Source organism: Populus trichocarpa, unplaced genomic scaffold (genome assembly GCF_000002775.5).
Source record: "Populus trichocarpa isolate Nisqually-1 unplaced genomic scaffold, P.trichocarpa_v4.1 scaffold_67, whole genome shotgun sequence".
In the NCBI taxonomy this organism is placed as follows: Eukaryota; Viridiplantae; Streptophyta; class Magnoliopsida; order Malpighiales; family Salicaceae; genus Populus; species Populus trichocarpa.
In genome coordinates this window covers 278,658-296,374 of record NW_026291141.1, presented here as the reverse complement: position 1 = coordinate 296,374, position 17,717 = coordinate 278,658, and the positions used below count along the sequence as shown (strand labels likewise).

The 17,717-nt window shown below is 36.4% G+C and overlaps 2 protein-coding genes across 17 annotated transcripts in view; one reads left to right on the top strand and one right to left on the bottom strand.

Moving 5' to 3' along the window:
- Nucleotides 1-232: 232 nt before the first annotated feature.
- Nucleotides 233-17,717, top strand: part of LOC18097188 (protein LNK2) — a 126,533-nt gene continuing 109,048 nt past the window's right edge. For 4 of the 16 annotated variants that reach the window (XM_052449830.1, XM_052449825.1, XM_052449823.1 and 1 more), the window contains exons 1-5: nt 233-396; nt 519-632; nt 2,620-2,962; nt 3,083-3,203; nt 3,827-4,094. In XM_052449830.1, the coding sequence (XP_052305790.1) occupies nt 609-632; nt 2,620-2,962; nt 3,083-3,203; nt 3,827-4,094 (756 nt within the window). In that variant the 5' untranslated portion in view covers nt 233-396; nt 519-608. Of the gene's footprint in view, nt 420-512; nt 633-1,211; nt 1,397-1,479; nt 1,529-2,619; nt 2,963-3,082; nt 3,204-3,826; nt 4,095-4,205; nt 4,296-5,145; nt 5,498-5,583; nt 5,934-6,015; nt 6,171-7,053; nt 7,429-7,524; nt 7,881-17,717 lie in introns of those variants that run through there. The other 12 variants (XM_052449827.1, XM_052449829.1, XM_052449828.1 and 9 more) reach the window with 8 other exon arrangements.
- LOC18097194 (putative disease resistance RPP13-like protein 1) overlaps nt 8,319-17,717 on the bottom strand; it is a 96,588-nt gene continuing 87,189 nt past the window's right edge. The window contains exons 5-8 of the mRNA XM_052449818.1: nt 9,351-10,765; nt 9,146-9,253; nt 8,972-9,046; nt 8,319-8,883 (exon numbers count right to left, since the gene is read on the bottom strand). Coding sequence (XP_052305778.1) covers nt 9,393-10,765 — 1,373 coding nt within the window. The 3' untranslated portion in view covers nt 8,319-8,883; nt 8,972-9,046; nt 9,146-9,253; nt 9,351-9,392. The remainder of the gene's footprint in view (nt 8,884-8,971; nt 9,047-9,145; nt 9,254-9,350; nt 10,766-17,717) is intronic.

The following is a 17,717-nucleotide window of genomic DNA, read 5'->3' as shown; positions in this document are numbered from 1 at the left end:
TGTTTTTTTTTTAAATCCAAAAACGTGGCTATCCCAAAAAACACCACTTGGTCAACATGGGCCCAAGAAACCGACGCGCGAAACCAACCCTCGAAGCAACCACAGCCACAACTTAGACCTGCCTACCAAATTTCTCCAAATTCACATGACATTCAACCCAAATCAAACTCAAATCAAACTCCTCACGAATTAACCAATCACGTTCAAGTATTAGATCTATCCTTAAATTCTAACCACACACTAAGATACTGTCGTCAACACACGTGTCAGTCAAATAGCCAATCAAACTCACGTGATTCTCACGTGCTCTACAACCCTTTGGCTTTTCCCTTTCTTTTATGCTCTTGTTTCAGTCTCTGGAAAACTCTTTTGGTTGCTTCTTTAACAACTGTTAAGGTTCTTGTTTTCTTGTTTTGCATGTAAAGTTTTTGTCTTGGTTTGGTTTTTAGGGTTAAGGGGTTTTGATGTTTTTGTTTTAACGTAAGTTAATGTTTTCTTTTTTTCTTTTTTTGGTGAAGGTTTTGAAGGATTGGCGATGTGTGAGATAATTCAAGATATAATATGTGAATTGGGTTTTCGTTTTGTGATCTGTTCTGGTTTCTTTAGCTATGTTTGATTGGAACGACGAAGAGGTAACTAAATCATTTTTTTTCCATTATCTATTTTGGAATATGCAGTTGATTTGTGAATTGGATTTGTGGGTTGCTTTTAGATTTCACTGATCTTGTTTAAAATGGATAGTTACTTGTATTTTGAAGTTTTTTAGGACTAATTTGAAGAAGAAATGTTTTTTTTTTTAGGATTATGGGTTAGTTTTAGAGTATGGTTATATTGGAAGATTGGTTATAAGGAGAACTGTGTTGAAGTGAAAAAGCATGACTTGCAGTTTTTTTTTTTTAATGGATTAAAATTTTGAAGGAATTAGGAATTGGCAAAGTGTTCAAATGGTGTGATTCATTTGTAAATTAGATGGAGTTTTCATAAGTGATGAGAGATATTGATTTAGTTGAAGATTAAGGAGTGGTTGTGGTATGGGATTTAGGGGAAAGTGAGTGGTTGTGACGAGGAAGAATCGATCAGTAGTATTTGAATGTGGCACACTGACATAGAGTGAAGAAATAATAAGAAAAGTAGGTCTTTGTGGAAAATTATTAGAGCTTCTCAAGTGTTTTAATTTGGGAGTTGTTTTCACGGGCCGTATTGCTACGAAGCTGGTGGAAACATGTAGGGAAAGGGCTGGAGGAGGGAAGAATATATTTTTTCTTGGGAACTGAGGGAAGAATTCGGCGATTGAAGTTAGGATGCGTAAAGAGATGGAGCTTGTGATGATAAGAGAAGCTGCGCATAGTGATTACGAAAGTCGTGTGGATTCATATCTAAAGAAGCTATGAAGAAGGTATCTTTGAAGGCACTTCCCTCCCTTTTCCTTACAAAGTAGCTTGGAACTGATGGAAAGATGCAAATTTTTTTGTGGATCAGTTGATGGGGTGCAATGTGATATCCTCCTTAAAGATGCTCACACTTTGAGGTATTTTTTATTGGATATCCAGCAGAAAAAAACTTGATATTGCTTGGTTTGTCTTCCATGGATATTGATAAAAAGGTGATATGCATGCCTACTGGAAAATGTACTTCTTCTTGCTGGGTCTGAAATTCAAACTTATGTTCACTAGGGACCTTTCAATGATGTTGTTGAAGTGAACTGCTAGGTCATTAATCACAAGTCAAAATAGGAGACTGCTGATGGTGCATCAGTTAGAGATACCTTTGATTCACATTTTCAGGATTCAGAGTTTTAGCCATTTTTGGCATATAAGTAGGTAATATTTCTTTTGGATATTTTGAATTTTGGCCTTTTACTTTGGTTATAGATGTACAGCTATAAAATATTGTCTAATTTTTATTGAATAGGTTTTATTTATGGTATTAGGGCACCTAAGTTTCTTTCTCCGGTGACACTTATTGGTGAAGTTTGGTTGTGAACTTGGTGTCAAATAATACCAACGAATAGTGAGAAAGGGAATCTTCTTTAAATTGGATTTGAGAAGGTTTATGATCATTCGAGTCAGAGAGGACCTTGAGAAAGTGATGCAGGTAGCGTTAGATGTTATATCTTACTGTGAAGAAATTAGTTCCAAAAAGAAGATACTTTGCCTTGGTTTATTTGTCCAGACTGAAGTTTCCAAAGTGCTCTGTACATGCAATGAAGCTTTAGGTCGTACTTCATCTTATTGAGAGCATGCTTTGGGCCATCTCCTCCTTTTATTTTCTTTTCTCTTTTTAATTTTGTTGCAAATTTTAAATGAATCATGCCAACGGCTTCTACTTTCTATTTTATTTTTAACACAATTGAGAACATTTTAGTATTTTCTGCATGACTCAATTAAATATTTTGTTCCCAACTCATTGACACTAGCAACTCTCTCTCGTACACACATGTGTGCTCATATGTGCCCACGCACACCTTACAAGGAACTGAACTGATTAATTAGTGCATTATTCAGAATATTATGTTGGGAAAAATAGTCTTGCTAAGTTACCCAGAGATTAACTTGTGACTGTTTCATTCTTCTCATGTATCCCACATTTAGTGATGATGCTTACTCACTATCCTTTCAGCTTACGAACATAATATGGGGTGAGGCTGATGATAGTGATGACCATATCGTGCCATATCCAGAGGCAAGTGAAGATTATTGCAAGAAAAAGGAATCGAATGAAGAAGCTAGCACCATTAAATCTAGTGAGCAGAAGGCACCTGGGGCTAAAGTTGATACTGATGGCAGAAAGCTGGAGAGCATTTCGAATGTTGACACAAGTGAAGGAACTTCTTCCTTAGGACTTGACATGGACCGATGGCCTAACTTGTCCTCATCTAATGCTGCCAAAACTGAGCAGGATTCCTTGGAAACTTCAATCTCTAACAATTTAACTGACATTACCAAACTTGATTCATCAGCAGGTGATGAGATTTCAATTACAAGGAAAAAATGTAGATAGGGTGATGAGTTGGTGATGTTTTCATAGCATAGTACATGCTGCTGTCATTCTAATTCCTTTTTTTTTTTTAATGTGGAGACAGATCATCTTGATAAGGACACTGAGATTTTTCAAAATTCCCATGAAGGTAAAGAGCAAGGTGATTTTGTTGATTATGGCTGGGCTAGCATTGGAAGCTTTGATGATCTTGATCGAATTTTTAGGTAAAGCACAGTTACCATTTCTTACTTTCTGCACCTAAATGAAAGATGGTCAGCAGCACCCTGATATGGAAGCTTGTACATCTCATTATTCTGATAATTTGAACAATTTCTTATTACTGAAAGTGAATTGAAAGTTTCGCGAACAAAATAATTTTGCTCACTGTCTATTTTCATTTCAGAAGAAAAGAATCATGTAGTACAGGAGTGTTGTTGTGATGGAAAAACAACCAGACTCTTTTAATAAATGTAGTTTCTTCTGTTTTGGATCTATATCCTTTTCCAAATAAGTGCTGTCTGCTAAAAGCAACACTAACAAAAAATGACTAGTTGTTTGAAAATTTGTGGTTTTTGATCCTTGGCTTGATTTGGTTAATTGGGAAAAGAACCTGAAGGAAGCCAGTTTTTAGCAGCACAATATCCTCAATTACAAGTATAAATGGCAGAAAGAATGTAATATAGCAGCACTGGATTTGTAAGGAATTGGTGAGCTTGTTCAATAGTGGAAGGGCTTTCCTGCATTTCTGTTCTTCACTGTGTTCTTATGTTTTATATTTTATCTTGATTTTGTTGGAGAACAGTGATAACCATCTGACTCAATATCCTCACAAGTGGTGATTTTGCAGCAATGATGACCCAATATTTGGCAATGTAAATCTTGGTAATGCGGATGAGCTATGGTCTTCTTCTAAAGATATAACTAACAGCCCGGTAAAGCCCTTTCCAATATCTGTGGCTTCGAGAGAAGAGTATGCACAAGAAGAGGACCGGCTGTTTACCCTTGGGTATGGAAAAATGAACGATCCTGCATCTCATGGTCTGCAGAATACTCAGGCAAGCCTTGATCATGTAGAATATGATGAAGCTGAAAACAAGCCTATACTGAAGGAGCAGGTATAGTTACTCAATTTTCAGTGATGAGTTTACTTATTAATGCCTCATGCTCAAGTGCAGGAGCTGAGAGAAGCTTAGCATTTTTTATTTTATTTTTTTGTGCTTTTGCAGACAGATTTGGCTGTTGTGGGAAAGAACACGGCGGCTAACTCTCAACTGACGGAAGAAAATGGTGCTTTGCCAAATGAATTGGCAAACAAGGTACCTTTTTTTTTTCTTCCTTTTGGTATTTTCAAAATCTTGATACTGAACCAGACATGTTACTGATTTCCCCCCTTTTCATTCAGGATAACTTTTAGACTCAATAAGCACCAAATACAATTTTTGTTTTTTAGAATCCTGCTATGATCTTTTGACGCTCTAAGTTCTTTTGTCCAGGATTCAAGAAAAGTTAGATCAGTGAATTGAAGTTGGAAAATCTTGATATTGTGATCCTTTCACTAATACAGTGTGGTTTCCACATATTAATCTGGAATGGCAAATGGCGACAGAAAAGAGAAATTATATTATTTAAATTCCTCTTCGTCTCTCCATATTTCTTGCTATTATTTTTAGTTTTATTTTTTGGAATGAGAATAAACTTGGATGTTGGGTGAATATGGATTTACATGATTTAGTCATGACTTCAATAATGCATCAATTAAGTTATCCTGGATGTCAAATCCATGACTTAACCATGATATCGATTGCCTAAAGTAAAGCCATTGTGTGGTTTTCTGTTAGTAGGAAGGAGAAAGGAATAACATGTGAAAATTCAGGAGGCATCAGTTACTTATATTTCTAGCATGACATCCACTCTTCCCAGGGACATGCAAATTCTGTTTCCTTGGCATAGTTTAGCTAATACCTCAATATATTCTGAACAATAGAAGCCCTTTGGATCGTAAGTTACAGTTAAAAAAAAAAAATAACATTGAATATATCCTTACAAACCATGTACTGAATTAAAATACTAACTGTGCCTTAGTCACTCTCCGCTGCAGGTCTAGATGGTTAAAACGTTGATCTATTCTATAAGTAATTTGTCTATTTATTATAGTTCTGTGACCAGACTTACAGGCAAAAGAAGATCTTGAAAGGTCGGGAAAAACTGGAAGAAAAAGGTGAACTGAAATCATCCCAAGATTTTTATGGAAACTGGACTTCATCTGGAATCCCAGCCTGTCAGCTTAAGAATCATTTTGCACCCCAAATTATGCAATCTTCTCCCCCTTCAATTCTCAGCCAACAGAAGCAGCTACAGGGTTCCGAGCAGTTGCAGTACCAGCAGATATCCAATCCATTTGTGGCCCCTTCTGCATACGGAAGTATTACAATTCCATATTCTATGCCTGTGTTGTCCCACATTCAGTCTGGGGATTTTAAGCATCAACCTTTAGCTTCTGGTTATGAAGTTTCTTCAGGTAATGCGAATCCTGCTAAAGTTTTCTGACTTTCCAACAAAATTTCTAGTCATTTAATCATCGACCTAAACTTTCTGGTTATGAAGTTTCTTCAGGCAATGCAAATCCTATAAACAAGTTAGCTGACTGTCCAGTGAAACCCCAGAGAATGACACCTCAGGAAAAGATTGAAAAATTAAGGAGGCGGCAACAAATTCAGGCAATGCTTGCCATTCAGAAACAGCAGCAGCAGCTTGTTCATCAAAAGTGTTCCCAAGAAAATCAAATTCAGCATGTTGAAGGAGCTGACCTTGAAGTAGAGGATCTAAGTACACTTGCTTCATTTGACCCAAACTCACCTATTGAGCAAGATGATTCCAATACAATCTCTCTGGCGGTTAATGATTATTCAATGGAGGACACGGTACTCTACAGGCTTCAAGATATTATTTCAAAGGTATGCTTCACGTACTAGTGCATTCTTTCCCTGCTAAATAATTTGTACTTGGTTACAATTCCAAACCAATGTTTTACAACAGTTGGATGTCAGAATTAGACTTTGTATTCGGGATAGCTTGTTCCGGCTGGCTCAAAGTGCAATGCAAAGGCATTATGCTAGTGATACTGGCAGCACAAACAATAGTAGCAGGGACGAACAAGTTGCTGCAAAAGAGGAAACCAGCAGTCAAAGAAGGTTGGTTAAGGCAATGCATTTCTCATGCTTCTGTTTTCAAATTTAATCTATCCTCTCTTTTTTCTTAACATTTTTTCTCTATGGAAATGTTAAATTAGGATCTTTTAATGCCATCACCATCTTCTGTTTTCCTTTCTCGTTCTAGAAATGAATATTGAAAGTGGTATCTTCTATTTACAATGGAGGAATAGTGACTGAAACAATTCAATTAAGGCCGTGCTTGTTCTTAGAAGTTGAAGAAAATCTGAACAGAAAATTTTAGGTTCCTCTTTCACTGGATTTCCTTAAAAACTTGACTGAATTTGACCTTGTTGATCAACTATGTAGTAGTTCGCTTCCATTGGTTCTGTTATGATTGTGAGTGCTGGTCATCATTTCTTGATTTAGTTGAGAGAAGCTTTGGTATTGTATGTAGGCCAACCTAGGTAGAAGCAGATACTAAACTGACATTTGTAGGAGAGAAGCTTTGGTATTGTAGGCCGACCTAGGTAGAGGCAGATATTAAACTGACATTTGTAGCTAGAGCATGTTTGGTTCCCTCAAAATTCAATTTTTTTTTGCATAAAATAAATTTTTTTATGTTTTCATATCGTTTTGATATGATGGTGTTAAAAATAATTTTAAAAAAATAAAAAATATTATTTTAATGCATTTCTAAATTGTTTTGATCTGAAACTCGATTTTTTGTTGTCTACGACAATGTGATTGTTTCTTATTCCAACGGGTTTGTTCCTTTACACCTCGTCCTTCCCAATTCAAATTACTCAATTTGCTTGCACAAAATTAATCAAGTGTTTATCAATTTGTTTATCAATTTGTTTAGAGTATGGCAATCTCAAACTTGCCTGTCATTTTCCTCATGGATTTTATGAGTATACTGCAGGGTGGTTAAGATGCCTGAGGTGGAAACAGAGACCAATCCCGTAGACCGGACTGTGGCTCATTTACTGTTTCATAGACCGATGGATATTCCTGGGAAGCATCCTGATACACCTGAATCACCTTTTTCAACTAAGCTCCCGTGTGAGCACAAGACAATGGGCCTAGCAAAGCTGTCAACGGCAAGCCTGCCTGAGACTCCAAAAAGTAAACCAAACTTTTCGCAAAAGGGGTCTCAACTTTCTAGTCTCTTGACCAATGCTCAGGCTGTCAGTCAGTGTAAAAGCAATCCTTGCTTAAACGCTTCAGAGGATGCATCAAACAATGGGCCTGCAGATGAAGGAGCTAGGGAGGTTAAAGCCTCTCAATGAAGACAAGGGTAATTCCTACCTGAATCTCTTCCATGCATGCATTATGCTTGCAATGGCGATTATATCGATTTACTGGTAATGCCGAGGTTTTCTTTTATTGTCAGCTCACTGGATCATCACCAAATGAGGGTCATGAGGAATAAACACCAGTATTGATGGGGATTTGTAAATGTCTTTAGCAGCGTAACTATCAAGAAGTCGCATTTGTGCATTCTGGAAGTATTAATGTTGTTAATATAGCTACATATCTACTACAACATTGAACTCTTTGCTGTGAGTTCTCGAGATGATGACTTTCTGTGCTTTAATCCTTTCTGTTGATTGTGCGAAAGGGTGATGCTCCAATAATTATTAGTAGATTTGCAAGTGCCTGCTCTCTTGAGTGACATTGGCCACTTTCACTTGATTCTGAATTGTGATTCCAATACGGACGAATTTTATATTATCTCCTCCTTTTGTATCTGCTTCTTTTATGAAAGTTAACTTCAAGAATAACCCTGTGCACCATAAAATAAATTTGACTGGAAAAAGCCTTGCCTGCACTCCAAAATTGTTTTTTAACTTCAGCTTTATATGGAATAAATGTTTTTTAATCAAAGTTAAATAATAATAAAAAAAGATAAATCAAAAGTTTTTGGATTTTGAATTTTTGAAGAAGGCGAATGGATTAGAGAAAGAGATGGAGAAAAAAATTTGAATTTTTGAAGATGCAGAAAAGGAGAGAATGGAGATTTTATATAATTAAGGCTTTAATTTATATTTTGAATCAGTTGCAGATTTGATTTTGCCGCGTCAACAATGAAAAATCCGTTGCAGATTACTTAAATAATTTAATATTTTTTTAATCCTTTTTAGCAATGGATTTGCTATTACTAAATTCAAAATCTGAAGCATGTGATGATCCAAAGGTATTGAATTTAATATTTCACTAAGCATGTCTTTATTCGCAGCAGAATTACAGGATAGAGGAACAATAGTAGGATTTGAATTTGGATTCAAAGGAAAGAAGCCAAAGGTATTGAAATGACCTTTAAATTGTTTAAATTGTCCAGTGAAACCCCAGAGAATGACACCTCAGGAAATGATTGAAAAATTAAGGAGGCGGCAACAAATTCAGGCAATGCTTGCCATTCAGAAACAGCAGCAGCAGCTCCTATTGATCATTCTCCCTGTCTTGTTTAAATTGTTAATTTTTTTTAAGAAGCAATTTATGTAACGAATTTGAACCAAAATCCAGTGAAAATTACTTTGTTCTAACCACAAATGTTAGAATGAGAAAAGTACAATACTAATCAAATCAACTTTAAAAATTAATTATAGCAAAAAAGATATTGAAATAGAATGATGATTATTTATGTTGTATATGAAGAGGAATGAGAGACAATAGGAAGAAAATATCTGTATTTCATTCATCCAAACTTATGAGCCGCTCACGCTTGTAGAAGAAAATTTGGATCAGAATCCTGCAAAGAAACAATGGAGGATTTAGACCAAGAGCATGGAAAGGATACGTAAAATACACAAATAGCTACGTAATGATATTTGAAAAACCTGTTGGTTTGCAGGCAAAGCAATCTTGTTTTGTGAAACTATGGTGCTCCACTCTGCAATGGGCAATTGGTGATACTGACATGAAAATGCAAAGAATTAATAATGGTGGAGAAATACAGAGTAACTGAGAAAGAACATCGAATGGAAAAGTTCAATTTTCACAATGAGTCATACCTGAGGGAGCAAGCAGATCAATTTTATCCTGTGCATATTGTTCTGGCAAGAAGGAAGGGTGACAAACCCTTCATGAACTGTAAGTGGAAAGTTGGATTTGGATCCTGCCTAAAAAAAAGCATAGAATTAATAGTGGAACATGACAAATTTTAACTGAAATTGCCTTTGATTACTGAAAAGAAAATAAACTATTTAGTAGCAATACCTCAATATATTTAGTAGAAAATAAACTATTTAGTAGCTCCTTTTAACTGCTACTCTTTTGCTCCGCTGATGTTGGGAAAATAACTATGCGAGGAATGTGAGAAATCTTGGGCCAATCTTTACCTTTCTCCCTTTCACAACTTTCACCCAGCATAGGACAATTGTTAATTACAAGAGAAGAAAGGGAGGAGGGCAACCCTTCTTCTGGCATGGACTCAAGCATAGGGCAGCGAAATATCACTAATTCTGTAAGAGAGGTGAGGTGTTGAAGTCCCTTGTAGTCAAGATATTTCAGGTGTTCTAGGGAATGGATTGTAAGAGATGTAAGACTTGAGGGCAGAAGCATCTCTTCAGGGAAGGATTCAATATTTTCGTGGCCACCAATTGTAAAGTGTGAAAGCGAAGGGAGCGTTTGCAAGCCCCATTGCATGCGGCCTGCAATGAGTTTGTTGCATTTCCAAATCTCAAGTGATTGTAATTTGGAGGGAAAACCCCCTTCTGGACACAACTCAAGTTCTAAACAATCACTTATTAGCAAATGGTTAAGGGATGGGAGGAGGGAATGCATGCTCTCAGGCAACCGCTTCAAGTTTCTGCAATGTCGTAACGTAAGTTGTGTTAAGACTGGAGCAGGTAATCCTCCTTTGGGAAATGAAACTAATTTAGGGCACTGCTCGATTTCCAAAGAATGAAGAGATTTGAGCTCATTGAGAGGTCTTTCATGTGCACAGAGTGATCCGAGATCTGGACAGTTAAAGATAGAAAGAGAATTTAGCTTGGGGAAAAAGTCCAGTGGGATGCATTTGAGAGAAGCAACGCCGTCGATTGCAATATCTCCTATATCAGTGGGTGAAAATACCATTTGCTCGATTTCCTTGAGTAGGGAGTCTTGGAAGTTGAATCGAGAAACATAGAGAGAGTGCAACCCTGAAAGTAAATCTAATTCCCTCCAGCCCAGAGTACGAGAAGCATCGCGCAAGTAAATTGAATTGATGATTGGACACCTAGGAAGTGGAGTCGCGAGCTGCTCACATCCTCCAATTGAAAGTGTTGTTAAACTTGGAAGGTGGTGACCAGGTAGCGCCTTTGTAAGGTTGGGGCAATTACTGATGAAAAGATCCCGAAGAAGAGGGTAGGCTTCCCGGCTGCCTTCGTCTGAAATCCACTCCCGCCACTCTGGCATCCTTTCAAAAAATAATGTTTTGAGGGATTCAAATGGCTTCTTCATAGCAGTACAATTCCCATAGAACTCAGAGCCCACAGTCACAACTTTATCGAATGCTTGAATTGAGAGATACTCTAAAGAAGCTAATTGCCCGAGCGGTGGTAAGGAGGTGCAGTTTGTACATCTACTGAGCTTCAAGGACACTATATTTGAGAAAGAGGACTCTCCTACCCACTCCGGAAACCTTAAACCTCCATAACCATCAATCTGAAGATCCTTCACATTTCTATTTGGCTCTAATTTCTCAAGTGTGCTTGTTATGTGTTGCGGGTCATGAGTGTCACCATCCCATGTAAACCTCAGCTCATCAAGGTGCTCTCTACCTTTCAAATTTGCCTCAACAGCATCCCGAGCATCCACCACATTTTGAAGGTTCCCAATATGAAGTTCTCCCCGTAGATGTCGTAGCTTTCCCAATTCTTTAATGCTAGTCTCACTCTGTCTTCCCACGAGAAAGTCAGTCAACTTTTGGAGCTTTGCCAGTTGACCTATATGTGGTGGCATCTCTTTCAAAGGCGTGTATTTGATGTTAAGATACCGCAAGTTGATTAACCTTTCCAGAGATGCAGGCAACCTTTCGATTCCTGTTCTTTGAAGATTCAGATGTCGTAAATACTTCAAATTTCCAAGATCAGGTAGACTAGCAAGTTGTTTGCAATATTCCAAGATCAACGTTTGCAAATTGAGAAGAGTACTCGCTTCTTCAGGCAACGTTACTAAATCTGACCAGGAAAGATCCAAATACCGCAAATGCTTCAACTTGCTAATTGAACATGACAACACAGATGCATCTCTACAATTAGTCATGAATAGCACTCGTAGGCGACAATGTGTTGACTGAAAGATCTCATTATAAAATTCGGGAGGACAGATCCAATTGTGTGGATAAGTTTGGAATGTGCGTAGAAGCTGAGCTTCACGGATGTTTTCTAATTTCTTGCTGAAAGAACAATCTTCAGTATGTGGCGTACCTGCTACGAGTGATAAATGTCGGGTCCTTCTAGTCGCCTTGGAAGAATTATTCGGGCCGAAGCAAAATTGACCGGACACATGTGTAGCCAAGTCATGCATGATATCGTGCATCACAAATGATGAGGGAGAGGCACTTGATTGCTGGAAAAACGACCTTGACAAGAGATCATCAAAGCACTCAGCACCTGCCTTTTCCATCTCATCATCTACAGAGTGGACTAAGAAGCCCTCTGCCATCCACAGGAGCACTAACTCATCCTTTTGAAATGAATAGTCTTTCGGAAATATGGCACAATAAGCAAAACATTGCTTCATATGTGGCAGGAGATAAAGATAACTTAATCTCAAAGCTGGGAGGATATCGTCATTGGGTAAATCCCATAGATTGCTTTTCAATATCTTCTCCCACTCCTCGACATCTCTTTTGGTGCGTAGCAGACCTCCGAGTGTTATTGCAGCTAGAGGAAGGCCTTCACACTTTCTCGCTATTGCTCTACCAATTTCTTGTAACTCTTCATAAGCATTGGGATTTTCACCTCGAAATGCATGAGTCGCAAACACGGCCCAGCAGCTGTCTTCCGTTAATTCTTTTAGATAATGAGTTGGAACAGTTCTCATGACTGTTGCTACACTTTCATTCCGTGTTGTGACAAGAATCTTACTCCCTTGTGCTCCGCACTTCAGGGGGGTAAGCAAATTGTCCCACTCAGCATAATCTTCCTCCCAAACGTCATCTAAAACAAGCAAGAATTTCTTTCCCCGCAATCTCTCCTTCAACTGAAGCTGGAGGGGATCCAGATTATCAAAATCAGGCTTTGAACCGAACCCCTCAAGGATAACCTTGGTTAACTTCGAAACACTGAAATCTTCTGAAACACAAACCCAAGCTTTGAGACCGAACCGCTCTTGTACTCTGCTGTGATTGTATACAAGCTGAGCGAGCGTGGTTTTACCAGCCCCGCCCATTCCCACTATGGGAACGACACCTAGGTTTTGTCCATTTGCATCATCTGATAGAAGCAACTTCAGTATTGCTTCCCTGTCATCATCTCTACCATAAACACCACGTTCATCCACCAGAGAAGTTGTTCGTCTTTTAGGCGATGATGGTTCTTTTCCAGTGCGGTTGATCAAACCAAGGGCATCCTTTTGTTTTACTAAGTAATCTAGACTCTCCTGGAGGCCTCTTGATTTTTCTTCTATCTCTCTCAACCCCATTATTTCAAGTGGTTTAATGAAGGTTTGAGCTTCAGCTTCCAACTCCTGCCGTAGAGCTTCATAAGCAATCTCATCCAAGAAGTCGTCGGCTTCATAGACAGCGTCTTTATACTCGGCCAGCCAATCCCGCACAGCTCTATTTGTTATCTGCTTCTCCTCAGCATCGTCAAGCAGCCCACCGCCAGATATCATTGTTGTCTTCAACCTCTTCAGCGGCATATCGTCAAACAAAAATCTGGGATTCAGTTTACTAGAAACTTCTTCAACAATCTTTTGAATTAATTTTGATTCATGCCTGTGCATAGAAAAAGAAAGTCATCACTCATGGATGAAAGATAATCTTTTGAATTTAATGCAAATTTAAAATACAAAATGTAATGAGAGTAAAAGTTATAAGCATTTGCTATGGATATAGGGAAAGAAAAAAAGTACCCATTTGCGAAACTGCGAAGATCCAACCCAGATAAATTTGCAGCCTCCATAAGAGCTTTTCTCCACTTTTGGACCTTCTCCATTTCTTCCTTAAAACGTTCTTCATGTCTATCAAAGGCTTCAGCAAAACTCCCCGTCTGTTTTCTAATATCAGAAGGATCGATATCATAGAAAACAGGTAGAACAATCTGGCCAGTTGTGTGTCTGCAATCAAGAATCTTTTCAAGTTCAGCAAGACACCAAGTGGAGGAAGCATAGCCCTTAGAGAAAACCACTATAGAAATCTTGGATTCTTGAATTGCTTTGAGGAGTTGCAAGGAGATTTCTTCACCTCTACGAAGTTCGTCGTCATCTCGAAATGCATGGATTCTTGCATGGTGTAAAGCAGTGTAAAGATGATCCGTAAAATTTTTGCGAGTATCTTCACCTCTAAAACTTAGAAATACATCGTAACCCCAACCAGGTCTAGACAAAGAAGAAGAAGAAGAAGAAGAAGACGCCATGAATATCTAGTAAGGGTTGCTGACTGCTGCAGGTAGGAGAGAGAGGATCGAGGGGCAGTAAAATGTCACCTTCCCTCTTTCTTTTGAAGCGCCCATTTAAGTATGGCTTTACATATGGAAGTTCGGTAAAAAAAAATTAAAAAATTATGTTTTTAAATTATTTTAATATTTATATGTTAAAAATAATTTTTTTAAAATAAAAAATATTATTTTAATATATTTTTAAATAAAAAGTATTTTAAAAAAGCTACTATATTTTTAAATAAAAAACGCTACCATATTTTTAAATAAAAAAACCTAGCACATCTCTTTTAATATATATAGTTAATCTCTAGTTTTCATAAAATTAAATGGGATCAAAATTGTTAAGGTCCTTTCACTTTCATAACCTCTCTGCATTTGGCTATATTAATTCAAAGGTTTAAGCCGAAATGAATTATATCAGTAAATTTTGTATAGAATTACTTGGTTGTATTAATTATGAATTAACATGTTTGGTATCGATCAATGTCAATAGAAAGAATTGATTAATCGATGAAATTAATTAATTCTTGATAAATAGCAGTTTTTCTTCTTTTAATATAGTTCTCTAGTTTTCATAAAAAAGAAATCAAATATTCATTACTACGTACCTTTCATACACTTGTAAACAGTATCTTCTTCGATAAATAAATCTTAAAAACACTTTATATCCAAACTTTACAAAGTTGCGATAAAATAGAAAAAAACAAGAGCAAAAACAAAGAGTGCAGGTGATGCATGAAAGCAGGAGATGTAGAGCTCAGATAGAACCCTGAGGCACAAGAACAAAGACACCGTAAAGAAAGCACTACCATTAAACCCGGCTCGCTTCAATGAATGAATTAAACTGCTGATGATTTATTGATCTATAATATAGTACGTAAATCCAAGAATAAATTAACCTGATTAAAATTAAATTAAATTTTTTATTTTTTTAGAAAATATCATCATCTTATTTTCCTCTTAAATGGCTTGTTAGGTTTGGTTTCTGCTCATTGATTAGATTAGAATTTGCTGCTATGACAATTTTTTTTTTATTTAAAAACAACATTTTTCGACACTTCAAATAGCTTTAAAATTGTTCGGTTACGATTATTTGGTTTCTTTAATATATTAATCAACTATATTATGACTCATAAATTTGTTTGCTCTATAAATTTCTAGACCTTTTCTCTTGGATTTGATTGGTTCATTTTATGTTGTTTTTTTTTTTTTAATATGTGTGGCCCATTTCTTTTGCATGATAACCATGCAACAACCAACATAACATTACATATTCCATATTTTGATTAATTAGCCATCTGGGTTTAGCTCATTGATACACACATCAACAAGTATTTTATTTTTTTGTTATGAAAATATATTTATATGTGATTTTATTTACCCGTGGTTTTCTTTTCTTTTTAGCTCCAAACTTTTCTACTCTTGCGTTCTAGGTTTGTTTCTTACCTGTATTTTCAAATTTTTCTCATTATTTTATTCTTTCATATATTGTTGTTTTTTTTTCATGATTTCAAACTAAATGCCTTACCTACGCTTTCACAATAATTTTTAAAAAATCTTTAAGTTCAAACCATGTTATGTTCAACAAACAAGAGGCATGTGTTGATGTCTCACAAGTCAAAATACTTGCCCAGATATTTTTGCTATAATAAATTCGACAATTGTTTATATACAAAAATTATATAATTTATGTTTATTTAAAAATTAGAGAACCATAGTGTAACTTTCCCTAAACTTCTAACATGTCCTAAATACCATGGGTCTGCAACCATGCTAGACCCAAGCGTTACGAGTTTGGCAACTATGTCAAGTCCAAATCTTGTCAGACCCAAGGTGTTTGGCAGAGGTATTTATTTTTTTTCTTAACAATACATCAGAGGTTCACAAGGAATTATCAGTTATCCTCAGGCCATTCAGCACTTTTCATGACTATTTTGGTCCTTAACAAAACCATTACATTTATCTGGCTCATGAAAATTATGCAAATCTTAGGCGTCAGGCCCAAGCGCTATTGGTCTAACACCCACACCAGGCCCAAGGGCCTTGGGCTGTCAGGGTTTTCCAGATCTAAGTACTGATGGGTGAGAGGAGAGAGAGAGGGGATGGTCTAAAAGGAGAAAAACATCATTTCTTTGATTCCGACTACCAAAATGTTAGAGTTTTGTTTCAAATGGTTGCATATAACGATGGAAGTTTGGCTTTAGTGTTTTTTACTTTTAAAGTGCCTAAAACAATTGGATATGATATCTAGAAGAAATTGGTTTTTTGGTTGATTTTGGGTTTGTGACCAGTTTTTTGCACTTATGGAGTTAAGAATTGGTTTAAAAAGGTTATTAATGTGATTTTTAGGTGTTTTGGGTTGAGAATAGATTTCTAAAAGAAAAAAACTAGCTACCCTGAGTTTTCGGCAACTATGGTGGCCAGAATTTGGGTATGATGAGCAACATGTCTTTTTTTTTAATTCAACTGTGGCGAACGACATGTCATCCGCACAATTATCAAAAGAAAAAAAATAAAGGCCCAAACAGCTTGAGTCTGGTAACCACGCCAGACCCAAGTGGCTTAAGTCTAGCAATTAGGTCAGATTCAAGCGACTTGGGTCTCGCAATTATGCATGTCAGATCCAAGTGTCATGGGTCTGGAATCAAGTCGGACCCAAATGACTTGGGTTTGACAACCAATACAATAATAGAAGAAAAATATCATGGCGGAGTGTGGGCATGTGTGTGTGTATATGTATATATAATACGTGTATTTTGCTAACAAATGTAATTTTTTTATATCATAATCTATGTTAATTAATTTTATGAATATTGTTTTGGATGTGTGTATATGAGTCCCCAAGGGGCGTAGCGTGATGGCAAAGGGTTTGAGATCTGCACAGGAGGTCTCGAGTTCGAGTCAGGGCGTGCACCTCTTGTAAGAGCCTGGGATAACCGGGGTTTTACTCACTCACCTGGACCCACAAAATACACTTTCCGGAAGGTGAGGTTTTCTCGAATAAAAAAAAAATGTGTGTGTATGAGCTTTTGTATGCGTGGGCTGCGGGTGCTAGGAAAATGGAGTTAGGTCCCACATTTTATTATATACGCAATATAATCTTTCTTTTCACGTGATGTGCTAATAATGCAGAAGAAGACTTCACTTTGGCCATGTTTGTTTTCCGGAATTCACTTTCCGGGAAACCACTTTCCAAACTTTCCTGTGTTTGTTTGCCATTAGGAAAGTTGGTCAACGGAAAACACTTTCCGGTCAACGGAAACACTTTTCGGTCAACGGAAAACATTTTCTAGTCAACGAAAATACTTTTCGAATTTGGTTTGGTTTTCAGGAAAGTGTTTTCCCTTTTGGCTGTGTTTGTTTTCCGGAAAGTGATTTCCGGGAAACCACTTTCCAAACTTTCTTGTGTTTGTTTGCCATTAGAAAAGTTGGTCAACGAAAAACACTTTCCAGTCAAAGGAAAATTTGGCTTGGTTTTCAGGAAAGTGTTTTTCTGAAAAATTTGGGTGGAAAACACTTTCCAGAAGTTGTGAAAAATTTAGAAATGTCATTATTTGCTGATTATATCAAATTTGATCCTCAAACTTTTGATTGCTATATATAATTTGTTTTGAATATTTATTTTTCAATTCCATCTCTTAAAATTTAATTTTTATATTAATTTTGGTCCTTATTTTTATAATTGCTATTTGCTTTTTCCTTATCATTTTTTATTGAAATTTTTTATCTATCAAATTTGGTCTTCATTCTTTTGATTGTTACTTATTTTATTTGAAATAATTTATGAAAATGTTAATTATTATTATTTTAATTTCTTCACCTTTTATTTTTTTTTAATTTTTTAGATTTGATCTCTATTATTTTGATTATTATTTATTTTATTTGAGATAATTTATGAAATTATATTTTTTTTAATTTCATTCTCATTCAACTTTTTAATTTGTAAGATTTGTTCCTCATTATTTTAATAAACTTGAGAAAAATAAAACATTAA